Source organism: Vigna unguiculata, chromosome 3, assembly GCF_037176805.1.
Source record: "Vigna unguiculata cultivar grain cowpea cultivar isolate G323 ecotype 2 chromosome 3, ASM3717680v1, whole genome shotgun sequence".
Taxonomy (NCBI): domain Eukaryota; kingdom Viridiplantae; phylum Streptophyta; class Magnoliopsida; order Fabales; family Fabaceae; genus Vigna; species Vigna unguiculata.
In genome coordinates, this window is record NC_140794.1 from 69035463 (window position 1) to 69061639 (window position 26177).

At 33.8% G+C, this 26177-nt stretch overlaps 3 protein-coding genes across 5 annotated transcripts; 1 reads left to right on the forward strand and 2 right to left on the reverse strand.

The window, feature by feature from the left end:
* Nucleotides 1-8073: 8073 nt before the first annotated feature.
* On the reverse strand, nucleotides 8074-8720 carry LOC114177056 (NADH dehydrogenase [ubiquinone] 1 beta subcomplex subunit 3-B-like). The gene is made up of 2 exons (XM_028062285.2): nucleotides 8496-8720; nucleotides 8074-8359 (listed from the first exon to the last, which is right to left on the reverse strand). The coding sequence occupies exons 1-2, from the start codon at nucleotides 8676-8678 to the stop codon at nucleotides 8336-8338; spliced, it is 207 nt and encodes a 68-aa protein (XP_027918086.2). The 5' UTR covers nucleotides 8679-8720; the 3' UTR covers nucleotides 8074-8335.
* Nucleotides 8721-9529: 809 nt separating this feature from the next.
* LOC114178752 (2-C-methyl-D-erythritol 4-phosphate cytidylyltransferase, chloroplastic) lies at nucleotides 9530-14566 on the forward strand. Of its 2 annotated transcripts, none has more exons than XM_085670985.1 (12): nucleotides 9530-9744; nucleotides 9828-9916; nucleotides 9988-10077; nucleotides 10207-10262; nucleotides 10505-10584; nucleotides 10664-10740; nucleotides 11428-11511; nucleotides 12344-12412; nucleotides 12961-13029; nucleotides 13163-13209; nucleotides 13511-13601; nucleotides 14283-14566. In XM_085670985.1, the coding sequence occupies exons 1-12, from the start codon at nucleotides 9618-9620 to the stop codon at nucleotides 14367-14369; spliced, it is 966 nt and encodes a 321-aa protein (XP_085527111.1). In that variant the 5' UTR covers nucleotides 9530-9617; the 3' UTR covers nucleotides 14370-14566. The 2 variants fall into 2 exon arrangements, with proteins under 2 accessions (XP_085527111.1, XP_085527112.1); XM_085670986.1 differs by having other exon boundaries at nucleotides 9994-10077.
* Nucleotides 14567-15812: 1246 nt separating this feature from the next.
* STI (AAA-type ATPase family protein) lies at nucleotides 15813-22600 on the reverse strand. 2 transcript variants are annotated; one of them, XM_028064821.2, is made up of 6 exons: nucleotides 19954-22600; nucleotides 19505-19724; nucleotides 17751-18308; nucleotides 16434-17124; nucleotides 16251-16320; nucleotides 15813-16127 (listed from the first exon to the last, which is right to left on the reverse strand). In XM_028064821.2, the coding sequence occupies exons 1-6, from the start codon at nucleotides 22048-22050 to the stop codon at nucleotides 16032-16034; spliced, it is 3732 nt and encodes a 1243-aa protein (XP_027920622.1). In that variant the 5' UTR covers nucleotides 22051-22600; the 3' UTR covers nucleotides 15813-16031. The 2 variants fall into 2 exon arrangements, with proteins under 2 accessions (XP_027920622.1, XP_027920621.2); XM_028064820.2 differs by having other exon boundaries at nucleotides 16242-16320; nucleotides 19954-22595.
* Between the last annotated feature and the right edge of the window lie 3577 nt (nucleotides 22601-26177).

The window sequence follows — 26177 nt, forward strand, 5'->3', positions numbered from 1 at the left end:
AAACTTAAAATTACATTTAAATTTTCAATAAATACTAGATTGAAAAATATAATAAAATCATTATATAAATTTGATTTTTAAGTCTCACATTAATTAGAAATAATAAAATTAAACACTTTATATGAAAATCAATCTATAAATCTAATGTCATTAGATCTTAGATGAATAGTGGTGTTAATTCCATTGTTTTCTCGATTGATATATTTATATAATAATATATAATCTCTTCCTAATCATACCATTAAAAAACAAAAACTCATCGCAATCCACATATTGGATTAATACCACTTTTCATCCAAAATCTAATGTCGCCATTTAATATCACTTTTTTTTGTAGTGTAATGTTTTTAGATTTTGGGTTAAAAGTGATGTTAATTCATTTGTGGGTAATATATAAACTTTTCTTAATCAATCCATTAAAAAAATTGATGATAATCCACATAATGGATTAACACCACATTTCATCCAAGATCTAATGTCGTTATTTATATAGATCTGATTTCTAAGTGTCACATTGGTTAAAAATAATAAAGTTAAACACTTTATAAGAGAAATAAATTCATAGACCTAATGTCATTAGATTTTGAGTTAAAAGTGATGTTAATTCTTTTGTGGGTTGAACTATATATATATATATATATATATATATATATATATATATATGGCAACACATTCATTTTCTATGCATTGGTTTGATTTTGGATACTATTGGAGTGAACAAAGTAGATCTAAAGAATAATGCAAATTAGGTTACGTTAGTAAAAAAGTAAATTCTTTGTACATAAAAAGTATCAAGAGTTTTTTTTTTCGCGTTTACTAAAATTTACTTTAAAAGAACTGAATATTTTTTTATATAAAATTGTAACTTTGGAAAAAGAAAATAGAATCGAGTTTCTTTTATTATTTAGAATCATCATATACGTGGATAACACATTTTTTCTATTTTATTCTATAGATAGAATTGAATAAAATTTTGATTAATGCTCAAGTCGGATGAAGAAAAAATTATCATATCCGATTCTTTTGAAAAATGGATCTATAAGAATTCATCTATCCCAATAACAAAAATCTTGACTTGAATGGTCCTGTATTAAGAGCTAAATTAACTAAGGGAATGAGTCATAATTATTATGGAGAACCCGCTAACCTAACGATCTTTTATATCTTTTTTTCAGTAGTAATTCTAGGTACTATTGCCTATAACATAGGCATAGCAGTTCTAGAACCATTCATGATTGGTGAACCAACATATCCTTTCACAACTCCTTTGGAAATACTACCTGAATGGTATTTTTTTCTGTATTTCAAATACTTTGTACGATGCCCATTATAATTTAGAATTTATGGTTGAAAGTCTATGGTTTAGGATTTATGGTTTGGGATTTAAGATTTAGTATTTAGGGTTTCAGATTTAGAATTCATCTACCCCGGATAAAACGAGTGGCAAAATTCCCACCCAAATATGGATATATTATAAATTATCGACAGATAAAATTTGTCTGTGGTTACATATTTTAAAATCCGATGATAAAATTTGTTTGTAATTTAAAATTCATATTACTAACCAATTTTTTCGTCGGTATAAAGAACGTCAAAATTTCCATCCAAATCTGTAAAGATAGATATTATAAATTACGTTGGTGGTAGAAAAACAAAGAGTAGAAAAGGAAGAGAAGAAGAAGAAGGACGAGGAAGAGAAGTAGGAAAAAAAGGAGAAGGTGGAGGAAGGAAGAAATGTTAGAGGAGCAACGACAACATGGTTGTGGTGGCTTATTCATGGCGCGGTGGTAGTGAGGAACATAAAAAGAAATAGGAAGAAAGAAGAAAAAGTGAAAGCAGAAAGTGGAGAAGAAGAAGGAAGACAAGGTGAAGGATGAGCCGTGATAAGTGCCCTAATTAAATGAATTCTAGGACAACTTTAATACTTATCTTGTTTTGAATTTGTTTAGATTCTACTTAATTCAACCATGTTTAGTTTGTTGGATTAAAATCATTTAATTATGGGCAAATTGTGACCGATGCAACTAGATGACAAAATTGAGGCTCAAGCCATAAAGAAAACTCATTACAAAGGAAAACCTCAAGAAACCTGAGCTAAAACCATGAATATTCCTTCCAATAGAAGTTATATCAGAAGTTGAAGTATCACTATAAGAAAACTTCTAAGTAGTGACCAATAATGATTAGTAACTACAGTAACCAATTTACATACTAATTTATAAAACCAAAAATTATTGGTTACTAAAATAGTCACTATTATAAATAAAAAATTATAATTTGTTACTACATTGATCTTTAAAATTAGCTACCATGATTTTGACTACCAAAGGAAATTAATCATTAAAAATTATCCACCTAGGTTTTAGCTACCAAAATGACTTAATTTCTAATTAGTCTCTAATTAATTAGTGACCAATTATAATTTTTTATTTATAATAGTAACTATTTCAGTAACCAATAATTTTTTGTAAATTGATATTTAAATTGGTTATTATGGTAATTAACTATTTTTTTGTTTCGAAAATTAATTTCTAATCGAGAATTTTCTTGTTGTGTACGAGAGGATGAGACTTGGGTCATAAAAGAAAACCCTCATGCAGAGAAAACCTCAAACACCTCATATTCAATTTTTTTTACTTAATATAATTTTTTAGTGAATATTAGATAAAAAATTATAATAAACTAATATATATATATATATATATATATATATTATAATAATAATGTATATTCATTAACATTATTAAAATCTTAGTTTGCAATGAATTTTTTAGCGTAGTTAATATAATAGTTCGTTAATGTATATAGGGTAGGAACATACTAAATGATTGATATCAAAGTAGTTTTAGTAATTTGAAGTTTGGAGTAATTGAACATGATTGAAGACATCTATTTCCCGTGAACGAAAGGTTTTTATTTTTGACTTTAGACACAGAAATACTTGATGTGAAATTATGTGGTGCTACAAAATAAGTTGGGCAAGAAGGTATTGGTGTAAAAAGGTTAAAAATGGCTTACACGAAATAAACGAAGAACAGTGAAATCTTAAATTAAAATTAAAAAATAGCAGCGATGGAAGTGAGAGAGACGTACGCATGCGAAATGTGGCATCATCATGATCTCTCTCTGCATTTCATTCAACTTTTTCATTCAAGTGTGCATCTTCCATGGTCCCACCACCTTCCTCCTCCAATGACTCAAACATTTTTGTTTTTATTTTTTCATTCTAACACATCTTATCTTCAATCAAACATCTTATAATTGCAACCTTAAACGACAAAGACGAAATCCTGTTGTGTTAATCTCATGTTTCAGTGACGTTGAAGATGGGAAAAGAAAAATGGTGGAAGAAAGTAATAGCAGAGTGATAAGTGCATCTCGTGATGTGTAATGAGGGAAGCCATGGAGGAGCCGATGTGCAATAACTAGGAATTAGAAATAGCAGAGCTGACTTTTTAGGAGTTTATTATTAAGTTGCGTTGTTGTGATGAGTGGTGAAAGGTGAATGGTGAAGTTAGCAGAAAAAGTGGGTTGGTGGTGCAGTAGGTGCAATAAATTAAGAAAATACAAAATCCAATTCCCTATGAACGTGGGTGTATTGAATGGTTTTGTTTTGTGTGGGATTTGGCAGAAGGAAGAAGAAAGAAGAAAGAAGGATTTGGTGTGTAACAGAAGCAGAAATGAAAAGACAGTGATATAGTGTAGCATAGTAATGTTACCATAAGGGGAATCTAATGTCATGCAATCATGCGTTTACTTGAAGCTTGTGAACTCAAAATGTTATGTTTTGTTATGTTATGGTGAAGATGGATGTGGCGTGTAAGAAAACTTCTCAGTCTCAGACAACCAAACAAAAGTACACACAAACCTCTTTTTGCTTGCATTCATCTGCATCTCTCTCACCACTGCTTGCCCAAAGATTCAGTCTACGTTTTCTTACTATAATTATTATCATTTTTTAGAACATCACAGCCATAATTTGTTAATGTGTTTTTATTACATTGATGTTATGAATTAATTACGTTTTAGTATCATTATGTATATGTAGTGATATTATCTTTATTCATATTATACTTTTCATTGATATTATTACTATCGTTATTTTATTAAGAGAACTAATACATATTATATGAAAGATATCATAGTTTTGAGAGAGCAAGAATTTTATATTGGTTAATGTTTCCCAAAAGAATAATCATACACCTTAATTTTGTTTACATCTATTTCAGTACATAACCTATAAATCTATTATTATTGTTCTTTTTAAATATATATTAAGTGTTAGTGCATCTTTTGAGGGTCCATGAATAGTTTTCCTTCCAAAATATCAGTCATTTGTTTTAGGAGAACATCTCATACATGTATCTGGATAAGAAATCTTAAAAGAGTAATTACTTTTTTAGAAATTTTAAAATATTTTATAATAAAATGTCATCTTAATAAATAAAAAAAATTATGATTTTTATTAGTATATATATGCATCTTAAACATCTAGTATATACATCTAAACATCTAGTATATATGGATTCTGGGGCTAAAAATTGTCTCTGGACACTAATTTAGATATATGAAAGTTACTACAGATGTTGACTTGCGTTATGTTTGATCTTTGGCATCGAGTGAGAAAGATTGGCAATGAAATTATTGCAATTCTTTATTCTTTATTCTCATTTGAGTGTGTGGGTACTGCGGTAGAAATGGAGGTGAAAAATCACAAATCAGTTTCACAAGGAAATTTGTATTCAGTACTTATCTATAAAAATTTCACTTCACACATACAAATTATGGCTTATTTGTAGTACTCCTAGGCATGAAGAGGTCTTGTATCAAACAAATGCTCTGATGGTTGTTAAAAATGAATGCATAAAAAAATTGATTATGCAGATATGTTGCTGCAACGGCTGCAGAGCAATAATGGAACTCTATATACATCACCTTCTTTCTTAGCTCTTATGCCTATGAACTGTAGCTACTGCCGCAATCAATTTCTGGTTACTAATAATAAGACTTTTATAACTTCTATTTCATACAAAAGTAAAATCTTCGGCACATGCAAGTTGCAGCGAAAAATCAACAAAAAATAAATATGCATAAACTTGTTTGGCTGTCACAAGTGCTGCGACATCTAGAACAGAGTGAAGTTTGCAAAAACGAAAAATGGTACTACTTACATGGACCCTTTTCAATTTGACAGTATTCTTTGCATGTGTGAATATGACAAAAGAAAATAAGTAACCAATTAAAATCATTATATGGATCTCAGTTATTTAATATAGAAATAAAATAATGAAACTACGCAATTTGAGTAGTGCTGATGCGCACATCAAAATTAGCGACAAAGAGAGGTTTCTAATCATTTCGTGATGCCCTGTCGGGATGTTAATATATGAAAAAAATAAGAGGTCATTTTTTTTCATTATAAAATACTGGAACTAAATAGTATTGCTCTTTCCAGTGTTTATTTCAAATCATGTAGTAGCAACGAAGTGGTGTTTCCCCGTTTTTGTCACATTGGTGTCTGCATTTGAAGAAACTTCTAATCATTGACGTGAGATAACATCAGCCATTAAACCATGTTTCTTTGACGAAATTCAGCTTCAAAGAACCCAATTCCTAATATCAATCAGGCAATTACTAACTGCATGCCATTATTTTCTTCCTCCACCCTTATCATTTCCAGAATTTTAATTTCCGGAACACCATAAACAATTCCGAAATATTTTTTTCCTGAAGTCAAACATCCCATTCTTTTAAGGAAAGGATTTTCCGAAAGAGGGAGGGGGGGTTGGGGTTGGGGGGTGATAGAAGAAATTTGATGAGGTGGAGGAAGCAATTGCCTATCAATCAATGAAAAATTACTCGTGCACATAAGCAAATTCTTGGGCTGGTTGTTCATCAATTTGCTGTCCTGCATCTTGTCTGGTTTTGGTATGTAGCAGTGTACTAACCATAGAAAAAATACCGACAGGTAAAATATTACAACGAAAATTTTCATATATTCAAAGATTTAATGTCAACTAGATTTCAAAGTTATTGCTAAAACACAGTGATGATGGTGGGTATCGCAGTTCTTGGTTCTCCCATACATTCATACATTCACATGTAAAAATCAAAAGATTTTTTTAGAGTGATGTGATTCTTAAAACAAGAATGATTTTTTGACAAATAATTTGGTGACAAAGTGACTAAATAGAGTATTTTTTTTTTTATTTTTGTAAAAGTTACAAAAATAAAGTAATAACGTTTTAGAGTTTTTCTTACCAAAAATAGTTGTTTGTCAGTATTATTTCTCTTTTCATTTAATCATTTTTGTGCACCCTAAATTTAATAGAGTATGAAGTGGATAATAACATTACACGAATCAACTGACATGGGGTGTTAGCATGATTTATAGTTTTGCTTAAAACAAAAGTCCCAAATTTTGTTATCCGTGACATGGGGTGTTAGCATGATTTACAGTTTTGCTTAAAACAAAAGTCCCAAATTTTGTTATCCGTCATGTTATGTGAAATTTATCTAAAATAACATAATGTGAGCTTGATATTCAGTCCCCTTTTATGGGTACATAGTGTTAGGATTTACAGGAGTTTCACTGAAGATACAACATTAATGAGACCTGAACCCAACTATATAAGACATTGACATCATTTCAACCCAAAACCTTAAAGTAATAGATTTATAGGTCTTTATTCTTATATAGTGCTCTACTTTCTCATTTCTGGTCAATATGAAACTTAGATTCATACTTGGATTCCTAACAATCTCTCCTTCAAGGATGAGTCCCTTCAACCATATTGGTACACCCCCTTCCAGCGAAAACATTTCCAACCACGAGTACTCCTTTTCTGCCTTTTTCTGTATCACCGTTCTTTCTTAACGGGACACGCTTTACCTGAAACCCTTGCCAGGAAGACTTTCGATACTAGAATCATACTGCACTCGTCTGAGCCGGTTTTAACCATCGACTCTATGTCTACCTTATTGTTAGGACTTATGTACAAGAGGAGAGTCCAACTCAAAAAACTGATCTATTAATTAAGAAAGAGACACTCAAGCTTTAAGTATGATCTCAAGTAACTCATTTTATTCGATACGAGACCCGTAACATTGTCACCTCAACCCATTGGGGACAAACTTTCACCTTATTGACGACTTCAGTCTCTTATCAGTACTAGGTTTACACCTTAATCAATCTATATGTACTCTCTTTCGTAGTGTCACTCACAATGAAAACACCGATAGCTATTCAAATCAAGAGGAGAGCTAACTCAAGAGACTAATGTATTAGGTGGAAGGGTCTTATGACTCAAATATCAAGTCAAGCAGTTTATCTAACTTAAAAGTGAGACTCGTAACACTATCATCAGAAAAGGTCGGGAAAGTGCAAGCTTAGATCAAGATAAACACAACGAAATAAGCTAGTTCCCCCTCTTTTTCGTTTGCTGATTTACTGTAATTGGTTTTGTATTACATCATGGTCATGATTCTGATTACTGCCATTTCTTTAGTTGAATTCTCCGAGCGATTAATTGATCTAGATGAGCGTGTCAACAACAAACTCTTAGACACACTCTTTCTAGCACACTATTATCAGATAAAATTCAATAATAAGAATCATAAGTGAGACTCATAAAAGTGAGACCAACAAAATTTTGCATTTTCCAATAGATTTTAACTAATAATAAAGTGTGTTACTGACATTTCTCTTCTGTTATAAATGCATTTGGTTTTCGAAACAGAGGAGGCTAGAGTCAAGCATCCAATTCAGCAACCCGAACCAAGACACTACTCCAACGGAGAAGTCCAATTCAATTACCCAAACCAAAAAAAGACACTACTCCTACAGTTCAGTTTTCTTCCACACTCGTAAGAGGGAATTTCACATACCTTGTGTTAAACCTCAATTTTTGGTCCGTAAAATTGGCATCAATCCAGTCCTGGACATCACTGAAGGTAAATTCAATCCCAAAACAACTGATCAATTTTATTTCCTAATAGGTTAGGGGGTAAATCGGCTCACAGTTAGCACATGTTGGAAACACGAATATAACAAGTTAAGGGATGGTTGAGACGTAAAGGAATAAATTTGATGTTTTATGAAAAAGGCGGAGCCATTGAGGCGCATACAGGCAAAAACAGGAATGCGAAAGAAAAAAAGTATATTGCAATGTCAACGATGCAAGAAGACATAAAATGTAGCCATACAAGACATACTGAGTGGCAAAAAAGGCAACATATCCTGAATTTATACATTCAGTGAAGGCCGCGAGAACATGGATGAAGACAAAGCTTATTATGAAAGAGTGAAAGCGACGATGGAATCCAATAGTTGAGATTAGTGGTGGCTATCGGCTTTCACCTGCAAGAAGAAGAAAATATAACAAATCATATTCAATCAACAGTGATAGTGTGTGGATAATTAGTGAATTGAATAGGAATAGGAAGAATACGAGGAAACCCTAAGAAGAAGAAGAAGGAGAGGAAGGTAATAGTACGTGAGCATGAGAATCGGCATTGAAGCGATCGTAGACTTGTTCGCCGACGAGGTAGAAGCCAAATGCGACGAGGGCGATGCCAAGGCCAGGGGTGGCGTGCCGGAACTGATTGGTGAGCATGGGATGCTTCCTCCACGCATCCCTTCTTCTGAAGAACTCTGCAGTATTTTTTCCCGATCCCATTTCCTCTTCCAATTCGATTCTCTCGCACTCTCTGTCCCTTTTCTTTCTTTCCATCCTTATTGGGCTCTCCTCGACCCAGGCCCAGACCCATTATTCTTCTTTCTTTTTAATACATTTTATGGTCATTTCTTTCTACACCCGTATAGTTTTCATGTGTAAGGGCGCCAACTTGGAATGTTAACGGGTAGTAGCTCTCCCGTACCTTAATCGCAGGATAAATATCCATCTGGTACCCATAGGTATCCATTATGCGGGTATCCGTATATTTTTTTAATATCTACATATACGCACGGATACCCACGAGTATTTACAAAGAGAAAAATTAAATATTTAACAACAAATTTTAACTATAAATTCAAATAAAAATACAATACATTACATCTATAAATTTTAAACAAAGTGCAAATACCCCATCTAAATAGTGTTGAATGATAGTTTTCAAATAAATGAATATTTTTTTAAACCAATTGATAAAAAATAACCCATTCAAAATTAATGTGTTAATATTTTAATCTTTTTTTTTTAATTTTTTAATTTAAATTAGAATATAACGGGTAGGAGTATTCATGGGTACGAGTATCCACGGGTACGAATACTATGATACCCGTACACGTCCCATTAACATGCGGGTATAAAAAATACTCGTACTCGTTATCCGGGGTATCCATTTTTAATATCCATTTTTTACCCGTAAGGTTTTATCTGCAGATACCCGTGGATACGAATTTTTTTGACATCCCTAGCGCCAACCCTTATGATCTTTTATGGGCTCCAAAAAGAAAGTATGGGAGTGCAAAACAAAATTTCTGTTTGTCACTCATTATAGAAATGGGCCTTGGGTTTTGCGGTGGATGAAGCACATGAAGAAATGAAGAAATAATAACGTTTGGTGGGTGGTGTGTGTGGAACAGTAAGGAAGAGTGGCATAGTGAGTCAGACATGGCCGCCTTTACACTTCCCTTTCATCTCCGTCTCTGTTCTTCTTCTTCTTCGTCGTCGTCTTTGTCTTCTTCGTCTTCTTCGTCTCTATCATTTCCACCGCTGATTCACAGACTCCCAAACACAGGCAAGTCTCTGAATGCCTTCTCTTTTTCTTTCCCTGTTCCTCCTTGCTTTCTACTTCACTCTTGCTTCTTTCATATTCATCAGCTGCTCCTACTACTCAAATCTGTTTAAAGAGAAATGCAAAACCAAGCCTTATTTCCTGCTCTGCTCAGTCTGAACCTCAACCTCTGCAAGTCAGTGCTTGGATTCAACTTCCACCGTTGTAGTATCTGAATGAATTTAATGATGTCAATGTGTTATGTAGGAGCAGACGGTGGAGTCTGGAGGTGATGTCGTCAGAGAAAAAAGTGTGTCGGTTGTCCTGTTGGCCGGAGGGCAGGGCAAGAGGATGGGAGTCTGTTCTTCTTCTTCTTCTTCTTCCTAAATTCATTCATCTATCAATCCCATTTTTTACTTCCTTCCCACTTCTCTTCAATTTTTTTTCTAATTTATTCAATTTCATTCTATTTCTTTCCTATCACAGGCTGTCGTACCAAAGCAGTATCTTCCTCTTTTCGGTCAACCCATTGCTTTGTTTAGGTAATCCTATTCGATCTTTATGTTTTATTCCATATGGCTTCAATTATATATTTCAACAATCATTACATGCTACATAACTCATGCGAACCATATATTATTGCATTCTGCGTACCTTCACAAACAATGCATAAACAAGTCTACTCTACTAGTGCGGATTTGTTACTCTGTTCGTAGAGATGTTTTTATATAATCTTTTATCACTTTATGATACAATGAGATCCGGGTATTCCAATCCTTTGCAGTTTCCACACTTTTTTTCACATGTTTGAAGTGAAAGAAGTCATTGTGGTTTGTGATCCTTCGTACAGAGACGTTTTTGAAGGTTTACCCCCACCTTTAGCTTTGATTTCTTTTGCAAACCATGTACTTCCTCTTGGTTATTAATACTCTTTTTTGCTCAGATGCGAAGGGAAATTACGAAGCGGAACTCAAATTTGCACTGCCTGGAAAAGAAAGACAGGATTCTGTTTACAATGGCTTTCAGGAATGTGCTGTTTTTAAAATCTTAATAATGGGTTATTTTCAAGCTTTCATTTCATTAGTTTAATTCTACTTACTTTTTACCTTTTTCTTCCCAAATAATTATTATTAGTTGGACAACCAAGATTTTGCCGACTAAGAAAGCCGTTTTCTTGGAAATCTTTCGAGATAACTATATAGTTTTTTCTTGCAATTCTAGGTAGAAAAAACTAGTTAACACGCTGCTAAAATCTTTTCTGGATAAATTTGAGCAGGGACGGAACTATATTGAATGAAATTAATGAAAGAGGGGATATCGCCCGTCTAATGCAAAAGAAGTTTGCAATACATGCAGTAATGTTATATATTTCCGCCCTTGGAAATTTTCATCTTGCGTCCCTTTTTACTGATATACAATAGTCAATCTTTTTACTAATGTACTATCACACTTATATTATTTTGGTTTGCTACCTTGTTTTACCAGGGAGTTGAAAGTTGAATTATTGTTAAGAATATTATGCTATGCATATATGTTATTCATAAGCTTTTTAATATTACTTTTTATAATAGGCAGACTCTTGTAAGTTTATGAGTTGATTCAACTGGAGCTTCACGAGCTTACATAGTTTCTCAAGTTTGACAACCTTTAGTGGTATCATTGAGTTGTTGATTCCTTCATTGAATTATTAGATGTTCTTTTTTATTTTTTCAGGCTGTTGATCCTAGCTCTGAGCTTGTTTGTGTTCATGATTCTGCAAGACCTTTGGTGTTATCAAGCGATGTGAGAAAGGTCTGGATCGAATACATTTCTCTTGCACAAATTTAATTTGGCTTTTGATTTTTTTTCTTGAAGTTACATATTCATTAAGGAAATTTAACAATATTACATTAGTTGGGTGTGTGAGATACAGAAGATATCATGTCTTCCAGTTGTTATTTAGTTAGGAAAATTTTGAATTTTATCTTAATGTTAGTGTCAGGGATGGACAGACAGTTTAAAATAGTATGCTGTGTTGATCAGCTTCAAGCATGTATCCATATTGGACATCTCACGGACACTTCAAATAGTCCTAGCCAGGCTGCATTTTATAATTTATTGTTATTTTTAAACTTCTAAGTGAATACTACAAATTGGAATTATTATATAATTTGGTGACTTGTAACACAATTTTTGTGTTAATTTTATATTGATTTAAGACATTGTATTCTAGTCATATTTGGTCCAATGTTTTATGACATTTGTTATATTCTTGTGTTTAAATTGTATCATATCCGCATCCTGTGCTGTATCTTCACCTCCTAGGTTGATGTTAGTGATTTAAATGGAACAAACAAAAGCTGAAAAGAACTCTGGGTTGTTATTAACTTCACAATCACACTAGAGTCCACAGTTCATATAGAAGCTTTCATGCTATTTAGATCCACATGGTATCAATATGTATCTGTACTATTTTACTCGATTTAAATAGTTTGTTTTTTTGGTCGGGTATTTTTCGAATTCTTCCAGATGCTTATTAGTTAACCTACCCATCCCCTCCCTTGCCTTTGGGTTTTCTCTCGATTTACAATTCAATGGATCACGTAAGAGGATGCTTAGATTACACCTTCATATTCTGTTTTAGGTCCTTACAGATGGATTATTGAATGGGGCTGCGGTTCTTGGTGTCCCTGTGAAGGCCACAATCAAAGAGGTATTTACTATTTGTTGGTATGCGAATATCAATTCCCTCAATTGGTTTAAGTGGTTGATGAATTTTCTTTTCTATAAAAGTGAACTTTTCATATCTTCAATGATGTAGTTTATGAAGATAAATCGTCTTCCTTTCAAGTAAAATATTTGTTTGTCTTTTTTTGTGGCTATATTCTCTCCTTTCCCTGCTTGTTGAATATGTTTTATTTCATTTTTATTGTGGCATCTGATGATCCAGACGCTTAATTTTTATATTTCTCCTACTTTGTTTTTTATATGTAATTTTAGGATCACATTTGCGTATAAGTGAAAGTGCGTTGTTCCCTCACATTTATGTAGCTTCTGCTCAACTGTGGACAGTTTTTACTTCATTTCCTTGAGTTTATACTTGATAGAGTAGCAATAACTACATGAAATTTGTGCAACAAGAATGTCTTCTTTTTTAGATTGAAATTGTTATACTGAATAGCTAATATATGCATGAATATAATTTCTTTACTCTGATTGATGGGTAAAGGTACTGATGTTTGTCTTGCAATCATTTTGCAGGCAAACAGTGAATCATTTGTAGTTAAAACGTTGGACAGAAAAACGCTATGGGAGATGCAGACCCCACAGGTCAATAATAATAATATATATATATATATATATATATATATATATATATATATATATATATATATATATATATATATATCTCATCTTTGTCTGAGAACTTGGTCGATTACTTAGATGCAGTCCATTTTTACAGGTTATTAAGCCTGAGTTGCTGAGGAAAGGCTTTGAGCTTGTAAACAGGTAGGTTCTCATTCTTATGTTCAATTTAGTTTAAACTATTTATACATTTTAGAAGCATTATCTTATTATTATTTTGTTATGTACCATGTCAAAGTATGAAGTATACTGTCGTAGTGTCATATTTTACATGGACCCAAGTGCTATGCAAACACTAGTTGGATAGTTGGATGAGAACCCACAACTAAATTGGAATATGCAGTTACAAGTACATATTATTTGGTTTTATTAATTACATCAACGTTTAGAAGATGCAGTCCTTTTCAGAATCTAACTTGAATTTTATGCGCAACCATGCTTGCAGAGAAGGTCTTGAAGTTACTGATGATGTGTCAATTGTTGAGCACCTTAAGCATCCTGTTTTTATCACTGAAGGATCTTATACCAACATCAAGGTAGGCAAACATCTCCCTATTTCTTCCCTATTAGACTTTGGAACCTTAATGATTATTGATTAGCCATTTATGAAATGAAACCATACAAAGCCTTGTATTGTAACTCACGTCATATGCTGCCCATAAGATGTGATATGTAGCCGGCACTCACTTTAACCTGACTAAACCCAACAAATAATTCAAACTCAAAAGATTTGAAGCCGGAAAATTTGGCCTTTTTCATAACCTATCTTGGGTCGGGTTATGTATAATAGAAGTCAGCTGGGTGGACCAATTTTAGGATATTTCTATTTGAATTCTACAAAACTCTAGCACACCTTCCATTCATTCCGGGATGGACTTTCTGGATCCATTTTAGAATTTCTAAATGATGCCTAAGAATTTTATTGGGATGCAGAAAAAAAAGGCCCCAGTTTTATCTAGCTAGGATTTTATTTTACTTTTCTTGAGTATAATTTTTTTTTACTGAAGTTATTATGAACATGATTTGTTTCTCGTTATAAAGTTACGTATGTGATCCTAAATCATGTTCTATTTCAACCACATATTTGGCTTAAAAGCAAAAACACGTTCTTTTAGATAACTTATTTACGCATACTATTGCGAATAAAAGTTGTTACTCTAGCACTTTATCTTAACTTCAGTTGCAAAATATATAAACTGATGCGAACTGTTTTGCAGGTTACTACGCCCGATGACATGTTACTGGCTGAGAGAATATTGAATATTGATGCAGAAGAAAGTATAGTTTTGCCAATTCACCTTTGAAGGGAGATCATCCTCGATTAATTTATTTCATTATAGAGATTACTTTTGATTCCGCTAGGTGCATGCCAAGTGTTTCTGCATGGTAGCCAAAATTCTCTTCAAATTGTAACGATTACACGTGATATGGTCTTGTTTATCATGACTTTCTGATTTTTGCAATGGATGTTTTTGTAATAAAAATTGTCTGAAAACACTAACATGGTGGTTTCTTATGATGTGGGTGAGTACTCCTATATGAACTAATGTTAAAACTGGGGATAATAGAAAAGATGATAATGAATGAAGGCGTAATTTTAAGAGAAGAAAGATATCTAATTATAAAGAATTTTGAACTACGCGTTTCTATAATCTCGCCAGGTTATGAAAGACTTGGATCAATTTTGCGGAAAAGGGTGCCGACACAGTTATTTAATTCATCCAAAGACAAAATAAAAGGTAAGTGACATCAAAGACTTGGACTTCTTTTATTGCACACGCAGGAAGAAGGACACAAAGAGGATGAAATGAAAAGTATGTAGAAAGCTCAAGCGAGGTCTACCACTTTTGTTGCTCATTCTGAAAGTTTTGATATGAAAACTTTTTAAAGTAAGATTAAGGTAATGTGGGACTTGTTGTCTGGTAAAATACTCAAAATGTATAACAACTTTTTGGATTCTTTAATTAAGCATCTTTTCAAAAGTTTTAGTTTGAAGTGATAATAGTTGTAAGATTTAAATTCTTGACATATGTATAAAGTTACACCCAGTTGGAAAAGTTCTTGGTACTATTTCATGAAAAAAAAATACTGATTAAGAAGCTAAATCAATAGGTTTTTACCTAAGTTAATATTAAGAGTTTAATTGTTATGCATTAGAAGTTAGAAATTGTTTCATTAAAAATTTAAAGCTATTTTAAATTTAACAAATTTATTTTATACAGTAAAATATAACTAGACAATAATAGCGTGATCATTTGCAGTAGAAAGTCAAGTCACTTATAAGTGTATATACAGTAAAAAAACTATCAATACTAAATATCTAACATCACAAATTACCTTTTATTGTCACAGACCACAATATGCTTTGAACGAATAGGTTCATAATTTTTTATTATGTTATTTCACTTTTTTACTTTATAACAAATTAGCGATATAAAAACGTTAGAAAACAAAAATTCTTGAATTGTTATGAAGGACTTTTACTTTTATCACGGTTGATCAAGGCCCATTTTTTAGGGAAGTACAAGTAAGAATTATTTGAAAAGGCATTTTCAAACAGATTTATTATCAATATATATTAATAATTTATTTATTTGAGAATAATGAAAAATTACACTTACGTTCTTATTTTCTTTTAATAATACATTCAATAAATAATTAATCTTATTCTGTGTATAAATATAGTTAAGTTCGTTCTGTCAATGTTAACTATGTAGAGCGGTTGAAGTAAATTAGTCCCACAGCTGTAAAGCACAAAAATAATGAGCCATGCTTTATATAGCTTTATACCGTGTTAATCACTACTTAATCAATTAATTAATCTTGTTTAAAAGGAAACCGAAAAGGTTTAATTGTTCCTCTTTATTACTTGTTTGATAAAGGATGACCCACATAACATTCCCATTTCACGCTCTCATCCTTCAAGAATCGCTCAAAGAAAAAAAATAAAAATAAAAATCCTTTCTTTATCTTTTCCGCTCCCTTTTCTTCGTCTTCCCACAGTCACCAAACAACGCAAAACTTGCCCCTCTGCGCGCTCTAACTGGGGTGCCACCTTTCACCTGCTCACAACAAACACAAACACAAACACAGACAATGATGTTATCTTGTTATCTTTTTTCAGTTTTTTCAGAAACTTGGTTATTCAGAGCAACAACAGAACATAAAGAAGTTACCGTTATTACCCTTCTCGGTTTCGACTTATTCCAACATAAAAATCCACAACCACCAGCTCCTGACCCCGATTCATATCCCCTGCAGTAACCAACAAATCAACACACAGTGATGGATACAATAATGCAAGGAATTCAATTCAACATTCAATGCAAGAAAGTGGGAATTGCAACATTGAAGGAAGAAAGACTTACGGATGGTCTTTTCCAGAAATTGTGGCTAAACTGGTGTCATGCAATAAACTTGGGGACATGGGATACCGATCTGTCTTTCTACCAGTCTGGTCCTTCTGAGGGACCCTTCCATTTTTAAGGCTCAAAACTTTGAGTTCATTATTGGGTTCATCTTCCCAATGCTGGTGAGAGGAAAATCTTGTTGACTCCATGGACTCCATTGGGTCTGCACCATTCTGTGGCAGTACTTGATTCTTTTCGGGTCTCAAACGACTTAATGATCCAGGGGAACCTTTCTCTACAGCCTGTAACCACGCAGTTTCAAGCCTTTGCTCACGAATGATGGATTCAATTCTGTGCATTGGATTATCCTGTCTCCTTTCCCTCCCACCATTTCCTTCACCCAAGATATCTGATGAAGCAGTTCTAGATTGAAGGTTTCTATCCAGTAAAGGAGGCAAACTAGAATAAGATTCTGTTCCCTTCACATGACCTTGTCTTTGTTCCTTCTCACTACCCACTATTGACTCACCCTGCTTTACTCCTGTTAGATTAACCTGGTTTTCACCTTCCCCACCTGCCAAGTGGATTATTCGGACCTCCACATTGCGCCTAAGAACCATTTCCATGGAGTTTGTGATGCTTCTTAAAAACCTCTCAGCCCGAACTTTAATATCTGCGTCGCCAAAAGCAATATATGCTACCAAAACACCTGCAATGAGGACTCTATTAGAAGAGGGAATTATGCATGATAAAATAAATGTGTCATTCTAGTGAAGACCAGCATCTTGAGAAGATCCAAATGATCCATTCAACTAAACATTGCTAAAGTATCTTCAGAATATCCTAGAGGGTGAGAATGATGCATAATAGAATGAGATGAGTTGTGTTATTCAAGGGATACTTTTGTTCCTTGTTTTAAAAATCTTTATGTCATCAGAAATTAAACCTTGATCTTGAGAAATCTGTCATATATTTTGTTATTTATTTGTTACCTAATTGGATTAGGATCAGGAATCTAGAGAAGCACACTGAAGAAATAGCAATTTAGATTCATTTTCCTCATGTCATATAATTGAATTGACTTCCTTCCACCATGTTATGTAACTCTAATGTCTTTGAATTATGTACACATAATAGCAAAAGTCAACAGATAAACCAGGGTATTATTGGCTGCTTGATAAACCCTAAAAACCATAGTGGTAAACAGAATCCTGTATGCTATCTATTTGTTTAAAAGAAAGCAGCTTAATACAACTAGGTTTGTGAGAAATGCTTCCAAATACTCTCAAAAGATGGGAAAACTTCAATTTCCAGCAAAAAATGTTATTAGCTTACCTTCTACTTCACATACGGACACAAGCTTTCCATGATGGTGCAGCAGCTGCCTCAATGTCTTAGAGTGACACTTCTCAATACAATGCACCCAGATGTCACATAACTTCCCTGAATCTATGCACCTATACATTGTATTCCCCACCATAAGATCATCAGATGATACAACTGTGGAGCCATCATCTAGGATTGGACTGTTTGACGGCTTCGATTTCAAGCCGAAAGCTTCAATCTTTGAATCCTTTTGATGGTTGGAATCATCATTTACTGCCTTTTGCTGGGATCCAGAGAAAGGTGACTTTCGAGGCACATACTGAGGGTCTGACTTGTGCGTGCCAGAGGTAACATCTCTTGAAACACTTGATGGATCATCTTCAGTTGTCTTGCAGCTCTGCCTCCTACTGCTGCTTGACTGCGTGAAATCAGGAGAAGGTGTAGAACCAAGCTGCAAAAGAGTTGCTGTGAACCATGTACAACGTTCACTGGATGTTCTTAACTGTTTCTCAGCCTCTGAGAGAAGCTTCAAAGCATTTTTTAACCTCTCCAACTCTGATTCATTCACTGAGCATGAAAATACAAGTGTGCATTTCAATAATCATTAGATAATGATAGATTTTTCATTATTATATCACAACATTAAAACCACAATCAAAAGCGATACAAAACACCCAGGAAGTTCAGGAAAGAACCTAAAATATCAAAACTCAAATAGGAGTAGGTGTCAGAGTCACAATTATCAAATCTTATGATTCATAATTTGATACACTTTGGTCATCAACCAATTAGTATTTCAAGATAAATTTTAAATGACTTCATATATCTTATAATACATGTATGAATGTACACAATTTCGTATTATGATACAATACAACTATTCATATATTTTCATTTTTTCACCAATTCTTATAAAAAATGGTAGAAATTAGTGTGAGCTAAAATAGGAACTGGAAAGAACACTTAGAAACTTGTCCTATTTAATCATTCTACCTTTGTTTGTCATTGACACATTCAATGCATGTATTCCATTCAGCTATTCAAATGTTCTATTTTCATTCCAGTAATAAAAACTTCACAAACTTGGACATAATTAGTAGTTTTTCTTAGCTTGACCTCTTCTATAGTTGTTTCATCATCTCTTTCTAGTTCAAGGTTTACATTGAATACTATATATCATCTACATCATATATTTGGAATAATTTGTAATTGTACCTGGATCTTACAATTTGATACAAAACTACAATTCACAAGAAATAGCTCGGTGATTCATTATTTGAATATAGATTTAATAATCTTGATCAAAGCCTACGGTCACAACCGGAAAACAGGATTTAGAAGCACGCCCAGACGCTTATTGTTGAAATTTATACCAGAGAACTTTATACCTTTTAAATGGTTTAGACTCTTTTTCAGTTGACAAATGCATGTTCCATATAAATACAAAGCGAAAGAACATCTTAAAATAGAAATGAGAGGGCTAAGCACAAGCAAGACGATAATTAGTAACCTAAGCACAAACATGATATCACAGTATCAAATGCAATATCCCGCTATTTATTCACTTTTACCAATATCCTTTGGCTATAGATGAGAGGCCATGAACTTATTGATCATTCTAAGCTTTTGAAAAGGAAAAGCCATTGCACGAAATAACACCAAAGTTATTTTTTCCGTGTTTTAAGATGAATGACATATTTTAGTGAACATTATGATAAATAAATATATAAGTGTTATCAAATCTAATCAGGGAATGTACTCACAACTCCGTCCACCAAAGAATGAATCATCAGGTCTGGTGTCAACGACTGCATATGACCCAGCAATGATGTCCATGATAAGGCCAGCTAGTTGAGACATCAAAACCATTGGATCAACTCCAGAGTCCATCAATTCTCTAGCTCTTTTCACTGTCTCTACAGTATCTGATGACATTGCCAACTCCAAAAGTTCCAACAATTTTTCATCTGAAACAACTCCCACCTGTTGCAGGTAATATAAAAAACACATTATGTTTCTACGGCAACTACTTACACAAAAAAAAAAAAAAAATTGTAAAGTTAAAGGCATTATTAGAACTGTTGGCGAATTTGGGACCCAAAAGGCTTTTTTTTGCCTATTTCCTGGGACGGCTGTTAAAAATATGATCATCTCATACTTAGGTGTTTGAAAACATGAATATGCCAAAGAATAATAGTCGCAACAAACTCACAAGTTCATTGACAAGAGAAGTAGTAATTCTCTTCCCCAGCAAACTAAGCTGTTCTAACATGGTTTCTGCATCTCGAAGAGATCCATCTGCATTCATAGCAATGAGGTCCAGTGCATCTGCTTCAACATCAAGGTTCTCCTGAGTAGATATTTTCCTCAACCTGGTCACAATATCCCCATCTTTAATTTTATTAAAAAGGTACTTTTGGCAACGAGATTGTATCGTCCGTGGTACATTGTCAAGATCAGATGTTATAAATATGAATACAACTCGCTGGGGTGGTTCTTCCAGGAACTTGAGAAATCCCAGCCATGTCTTGGAGGGCAACAAGTGACACTCATCAATAACCAAAACTGTATATTGTGGTGAGGCTGACGATGACCCTGTTGACAATCTTTTTAGGAGATATCTAGCCTTATCAATTCCTCTCTTATTGGTTCCATCAACTTCCAAAAGATCACTGCTCTTACCAGAAATGAGATCAGTGCATTCCGTGCAGTAGCCACAAGGTTTATTCTCATCAGGACTAGCACAGTTCAATGCAGCAGCAAATATCCTAGCAGTTGAAGTTTTGCCAGTCCCACGTGGACCCTGAAAAAGATAGACAGGAGCTATGCGTCCCCTGGAAACAGCATTGATGAGTGACTGAACAACAATATTCTGGCCAATAAGTTCGCCGAAGAACATTGGTCTATACTTTTGGCTGAAACAGCGACTATTCTCCGGCGTGCCCTCCTCTTCCCCTTCCCCATTGAGAGCTACAATCTCCAATCCCTCTTGACTCCTACAACTAGCTGACCACCTTCTTCCATCCAACCGGCTCAATCCCTCAAGATCAAGCTCTCCAAAGTTTGTGGAAAGTTCATCATCGCTCCTTCCGGTTCCCACAGACGACCCTTCTCTTGCATCACCACTGTTTGTGAGTAATGGAATGACACCTCGAGCACTCCTCTGAGAAAGTCTTCTCTTTTGAGATGCCGAAACCGATCTCCGGTGTCTGGGATAAATAGTTTGACTTCCACAGAGCATGCTACTCCCTTTCCTCCTCAAAGTGTCGGACAGTGAGGGAGAATAGCAACTCCCACACATCCCTTTATGCTTAGGAGTCCTCTTGGACCAATAGCAAGGAATCCCACATCCTTGGCGGCCAGGCAAATCCAAATGATCATCAATCTCATCATCTCCATCGCCATCATTCACGGAAGTGGTGGTGCCATCCCAGGATCCAAGGGTGCTGGGATAACGGTGACCGTACGGATTGTAAGAACTAGTTGACAATGCAGGGGTGCTATAAGAATACGAAGAATCCTCTTTTCGACTTCTTCTCAGAAACTTCGAGGAAGAGCGAGACCAATTCTTTTGCCTGAGTTTGAAAAGCAAAGGGGAAGCCCCCGAAATCGGTCTCACGCCCTCAGAATTAGTGTAATCCTCGGTATCATCAGAGAACTCGACAGAGTCGTCTCTGCTAAAGAAAGGCAAAGAAGAATGCCCCTCGAGCATTGCCTTCGAAGAACTCACAAAATTTCTCCCTGGATTCGTTTGTCTATGCTGTTGATACTTTGCCAAAAAATCAAAATGAGGGTTATTTTTCTTACTCTTTTTCTTAACGGGGACAGTTCTTCTCGAAACAAGATTAGCATCCCCACATCTGAAAATAGAAGAACGAGTCCCACCACCGCCACCGGTACCACCAGCAGCCAGGTATGTATCACTCTTAGAGTCGCAACCGTTGCGAGCATCACTCAAACTGTCTCTGTCTCTGTCCCCAAGAAGCGACGACGACCCCCCATCATCACCATCATCGTCATCTTCTTCCTCGTTGTATTTCTCACTCGAAGATTTGTAGTTTTTCCAATTGTACAAAAACACCTTTTTCTCCCGCTCCTTCTCTTTCTCTTTGTCATTGTTAGCAAGTTGAGAATTGGTGCTGAACCTTCTACTTCCACTGTCTCTGTTCCATGCAGCCACGGATCTTGATGAGCTGAGTGGTGACTTCCACGAAGATGTGGTGCCAGGATCTCTGAGAACTCGCGCAGCCTTGCGTATTTGGGTGAGTTCCTTCTTCAAGTGAAGCTCGGACACCCGCATTTCTGACATCTTCTTCGTTCTTCTTCTTCTTCTTCTTCTTCTTCTTCTTCTTCTTTGTCTTCTTCAACCCACCGGCACCCACAAAGAATGACAAATGCCCATTTACCTTTACTCACACTATGCACTACCCATTTGAGAATGCAGGGTAGAGTATCTGTTTATGGTGTAAAAATTACAGCTTTGTGAGTGGGAAAAGAGAGAGCAGAAGCAGATCTGACAGATGACACAGTTGAGCGTGTGTGAAAACGAAATGGGGTGTCTTTTTTGGTTGACTGCTCCTCTCTCTCTCTCTGTTTTCTTTGCTTGTTCTGAGTGAGTGAGTATTTTTCTCTTAAAAATACGTTAGGGTTTCCTTTTTCTTTTGGCGCTCCAAGAAGTGAAAGTGTTGAATTGAAATGAATCTGTGAGTGTTTGTTTGTGTGTGGGAGGATTCAGTGGGTCGTTTGGTTGCTTTTGATGATCATCGAAAAAAGAACCAACAATTAACGTAACATAACGTGCGATGGGATCAAAATGAAAATAAATATAGAAAATGGCCCCTACAAACACGGTGACACTCCCAACTCACATTTGGTGGTAACAAAGGAAATGAGATAAGCGAAGAGAAAAAAGATTCTTCCTTCCTAAAATGTCTTTTTTATCATCGCCTTGATTGATTCCTGTCTTGTTCCTCAAATTTTTGACTTTCTGTCCATCCTAATTCCACCCTTCTCTCTATTATTTCATTATAACATCATATCCATAAACAATAACCACTTTTTATGACAAAATAACAACATTCCCTTTTTATTTCTCTCTTCTTAAAACTCAAATTTCCACTTTTTAATTATAGAAGATCGCCCATAAAAACTCCAACTTTCCTCTCATCATATTTTCAATTAATACCCATCTTCCCATAAATAAATAAATCAAACGTAACAATAAAATATGATCACTTGTTTCACTATTTGTCTCATCGAATCTTTGATTTCCCTATTCAAATATTCAAAAGAGAATCATGTGAAATATCTCAAATTTTTCATTAGGAAATTTAGTTTCTGGACTAACAAACGTAACCTTAGTAACTTGTTGGAATCTGTGGCTAATGAGTGTGAGTGAGGAATAATGTGATGATGATTGTTATGAGTAGTTTGAATTTTGTTGTGTGCATTGAAGTGCATTGGTGCAATAGGAAGAAGGAACAGTGTTTGTAGAGTTTAGTTGCATCACCGTCCTAGATTGAGCACACATGTAGCTGTTATTGAATGCATGGTGAGTTGATCTACGTTGGTTGAAGAAGCTACCTAATGATGTGAAATTCTTGTGACACTTTATGGTTTCTTTGTACTCCTCCACTCAACATAGTTCTTGCTTGCATTATACCATTGAGAGATACCAGCCTATCACCACCCACTCTTCTTATCATTATTCCACAGAAACAATAAAAATTAGGCACCACACTTAGCCTCTAAAATAATTTGGCGAAACAGTGAGAATGACAGGTTCACACTAGAGGGTCCTCATGTATAGAATTAGTAGTAGTCTTTATCTTTGTGTCCACTAGTGCGACCCTACAAAAGTAGGCATGTGACTCAGATAGATACCTTCCCTTGTAGTTTTCACTCCAGTCTCACTCCCTCTTCATTTCTTATTCTTAGTATTCTCTTTATGCACATAAACTTCCAACTTTCAATCCAACAAATTCTGCATGCAAAATCTCATACCTTTTCAACTTCAAGTAGAAGTCTTCTAAGTTTCATATACATGAAAATCGGTGAGATTTATTCTTGTAATAATGAAACCTGATTGTTGTGAATCACTAATAATAAAAGAAAAAACAACATTGATTACTGTATCTGCATAATGCAATGGTTGGTGGATTTAATTTCACCCTCTGAAGGTGCATGAGTTACCACTGCCAGATCACACACTGTACTGCTTACTGTTCACAAAAGTACGCACCTCTGAATTCGACGACAAACAACTGCAGAATCAATGTTATTAGAGGTAATTAACTGTCTTTGATAAATAGTAACATGTTTTTTGATAAATTTAATGTAATTATAAAGGTGGTAATTGCAGAAGCTACCCTTCTTCACAGTCCAAAAATGACGTGGTGCAGGTGAAAGGGGTTTGAATGCAGTAGGTATGGCGTCATTAAGTGGATGTTACTTTAGCAGCACAATGTTGTTGTCATTATTGAAATGGCCTTAAACATCCTTCAAAGAGGAAATTTAAGATGAAGTTAGTAATTAGCAGCAGAGAGAGTTGTTTTAGTTTGTGGGAAATTATATAATCAATTAGGGCAATTGCACGTCAATTTTCTTCTATAGTTAGAGCATTGATTTTGGTCACATTCACTACGTAAGATCTTATCCAACTACACACAGATTACTCATTCATTTCTTCCACATCACGTTCTGTGTCTACAACAAATATAGAAATTTGAATTTAGATTTTCTGGATTTTTTTTTGTTATTCCTCTATTATATAATACACCGATTATCATTAATTTTAATGTTTTAAAATATATTAAAAAATATCTAAAATATTAATAGTGTATTTTTAAATGTTTAAACAAACAAAATTAACACTTTCTTAAAATCATAATTATCATGATTTTGTTGTCTCTTGAGGGTTCGTGATTTTTCTTTGGAGTTTATTCACACATTATATATTTAAAAAATTATAATATTTTTTCATGATCAAATTTCAAATCAATTTTCTTACTTGTATTTAACATTATTTGCTAAAGTTTTTTATAACTTAAACAATAATTTTTTATTATTATTATTTATGAAATGTTTAACTTTTGACATATTTATTTGATTAAATATTGTGTTTACTTAATTTATTTCAATTATTATTAAAAGTTAAATATGTATTTGACCCTTAATTTTCGGTGAAAATTTAAATTAGTTTAGGATCAATTTAGTTTCTCAACTTTTAAAATGTGTGAATTTAATTATTTAAATCAAAATTATTTATTTTGATTTATTTGACATTTAATAACAATTCATAATAATATTTAAGTTGTTTATATCGTTTGATCCTTTTTTTTTTTAATGTTAATTGAAAACACATTTGAAACGTTAATTAAATTTACAAACAATTTTTAAAATGAAGGACCAGATTAATTCAAAATTTAAAAAGAAAAATTAATTTCAATTTTTATCGAAAGTTAAGAAAACAAAAACATGATTAACCCTATTATTAATAACAAGAGGAAAACCTTACCCACAATTTTAATATAAGATGAAGAAGACGAATCCAATTTTTATAGAGGAAATATGAAGTGGGCCGAAAGGAGCCGGTATCGGCATCCTATGATGGAGTAAGGACCGACAAGGTAATGAAAGAATGTATGGATTTGGTTATAAGATTTGAATTGGCAAAGGAAAGAATGAAGCAAATCCCATAAAAATTGATGACGCAAAGACAAGTACACCACACCTACCTGCATTTTAACGTTCTTGATAGAAATGCTAAAAGTTCATTATTTCACCCATCTTCTAAATTCAAAATTCGAGGTAAAACTGCCCAAATGTTATTTTTCACCTTATAATTCTAATTTTTTATTTTACTTATCTGATCTGTCGCAAATTATTACTCTGTTCATTTTATCATTATCTTAACAATAACATTATTATTATTATTATTTGTCATTTCTTGCAGCTGATTCCTCTGAGCATTCATTACCATAACTAATGCCAACTTGATAAAGAGCGCACACGAGAGGCTACAACAATTGTTTTAACTTTCCATTGATGGATCGATATTTCTTTTTGAAAAAATATTAATAATTATCATAATATGTATGTAGGGATGTTAACAGGCGGGTAATGTACGGAGAGTAGCTTCCTTATATCTTTCACTTGATAGATAAATATTCGTCATGTACCCGTACCCATATCTGTCAGATATCCGTTATGCGAGTACCCGCTTAATTTTTTTTATATATGTGGGTACTCATGGGTATCCGCGGATATATACAAAAATGTTTAAAAAAATAAATATTTAACCATAATTAGTGTTTGGATCAACAAGTCCACCTTCTTCAATTGATTCTTGAAAAACAAACAAATAAAAAATCATTAACAATTGATATTGTAGTTTATTTTTGAATGAAATATTAAAGAAATTACTAACTTCATCAA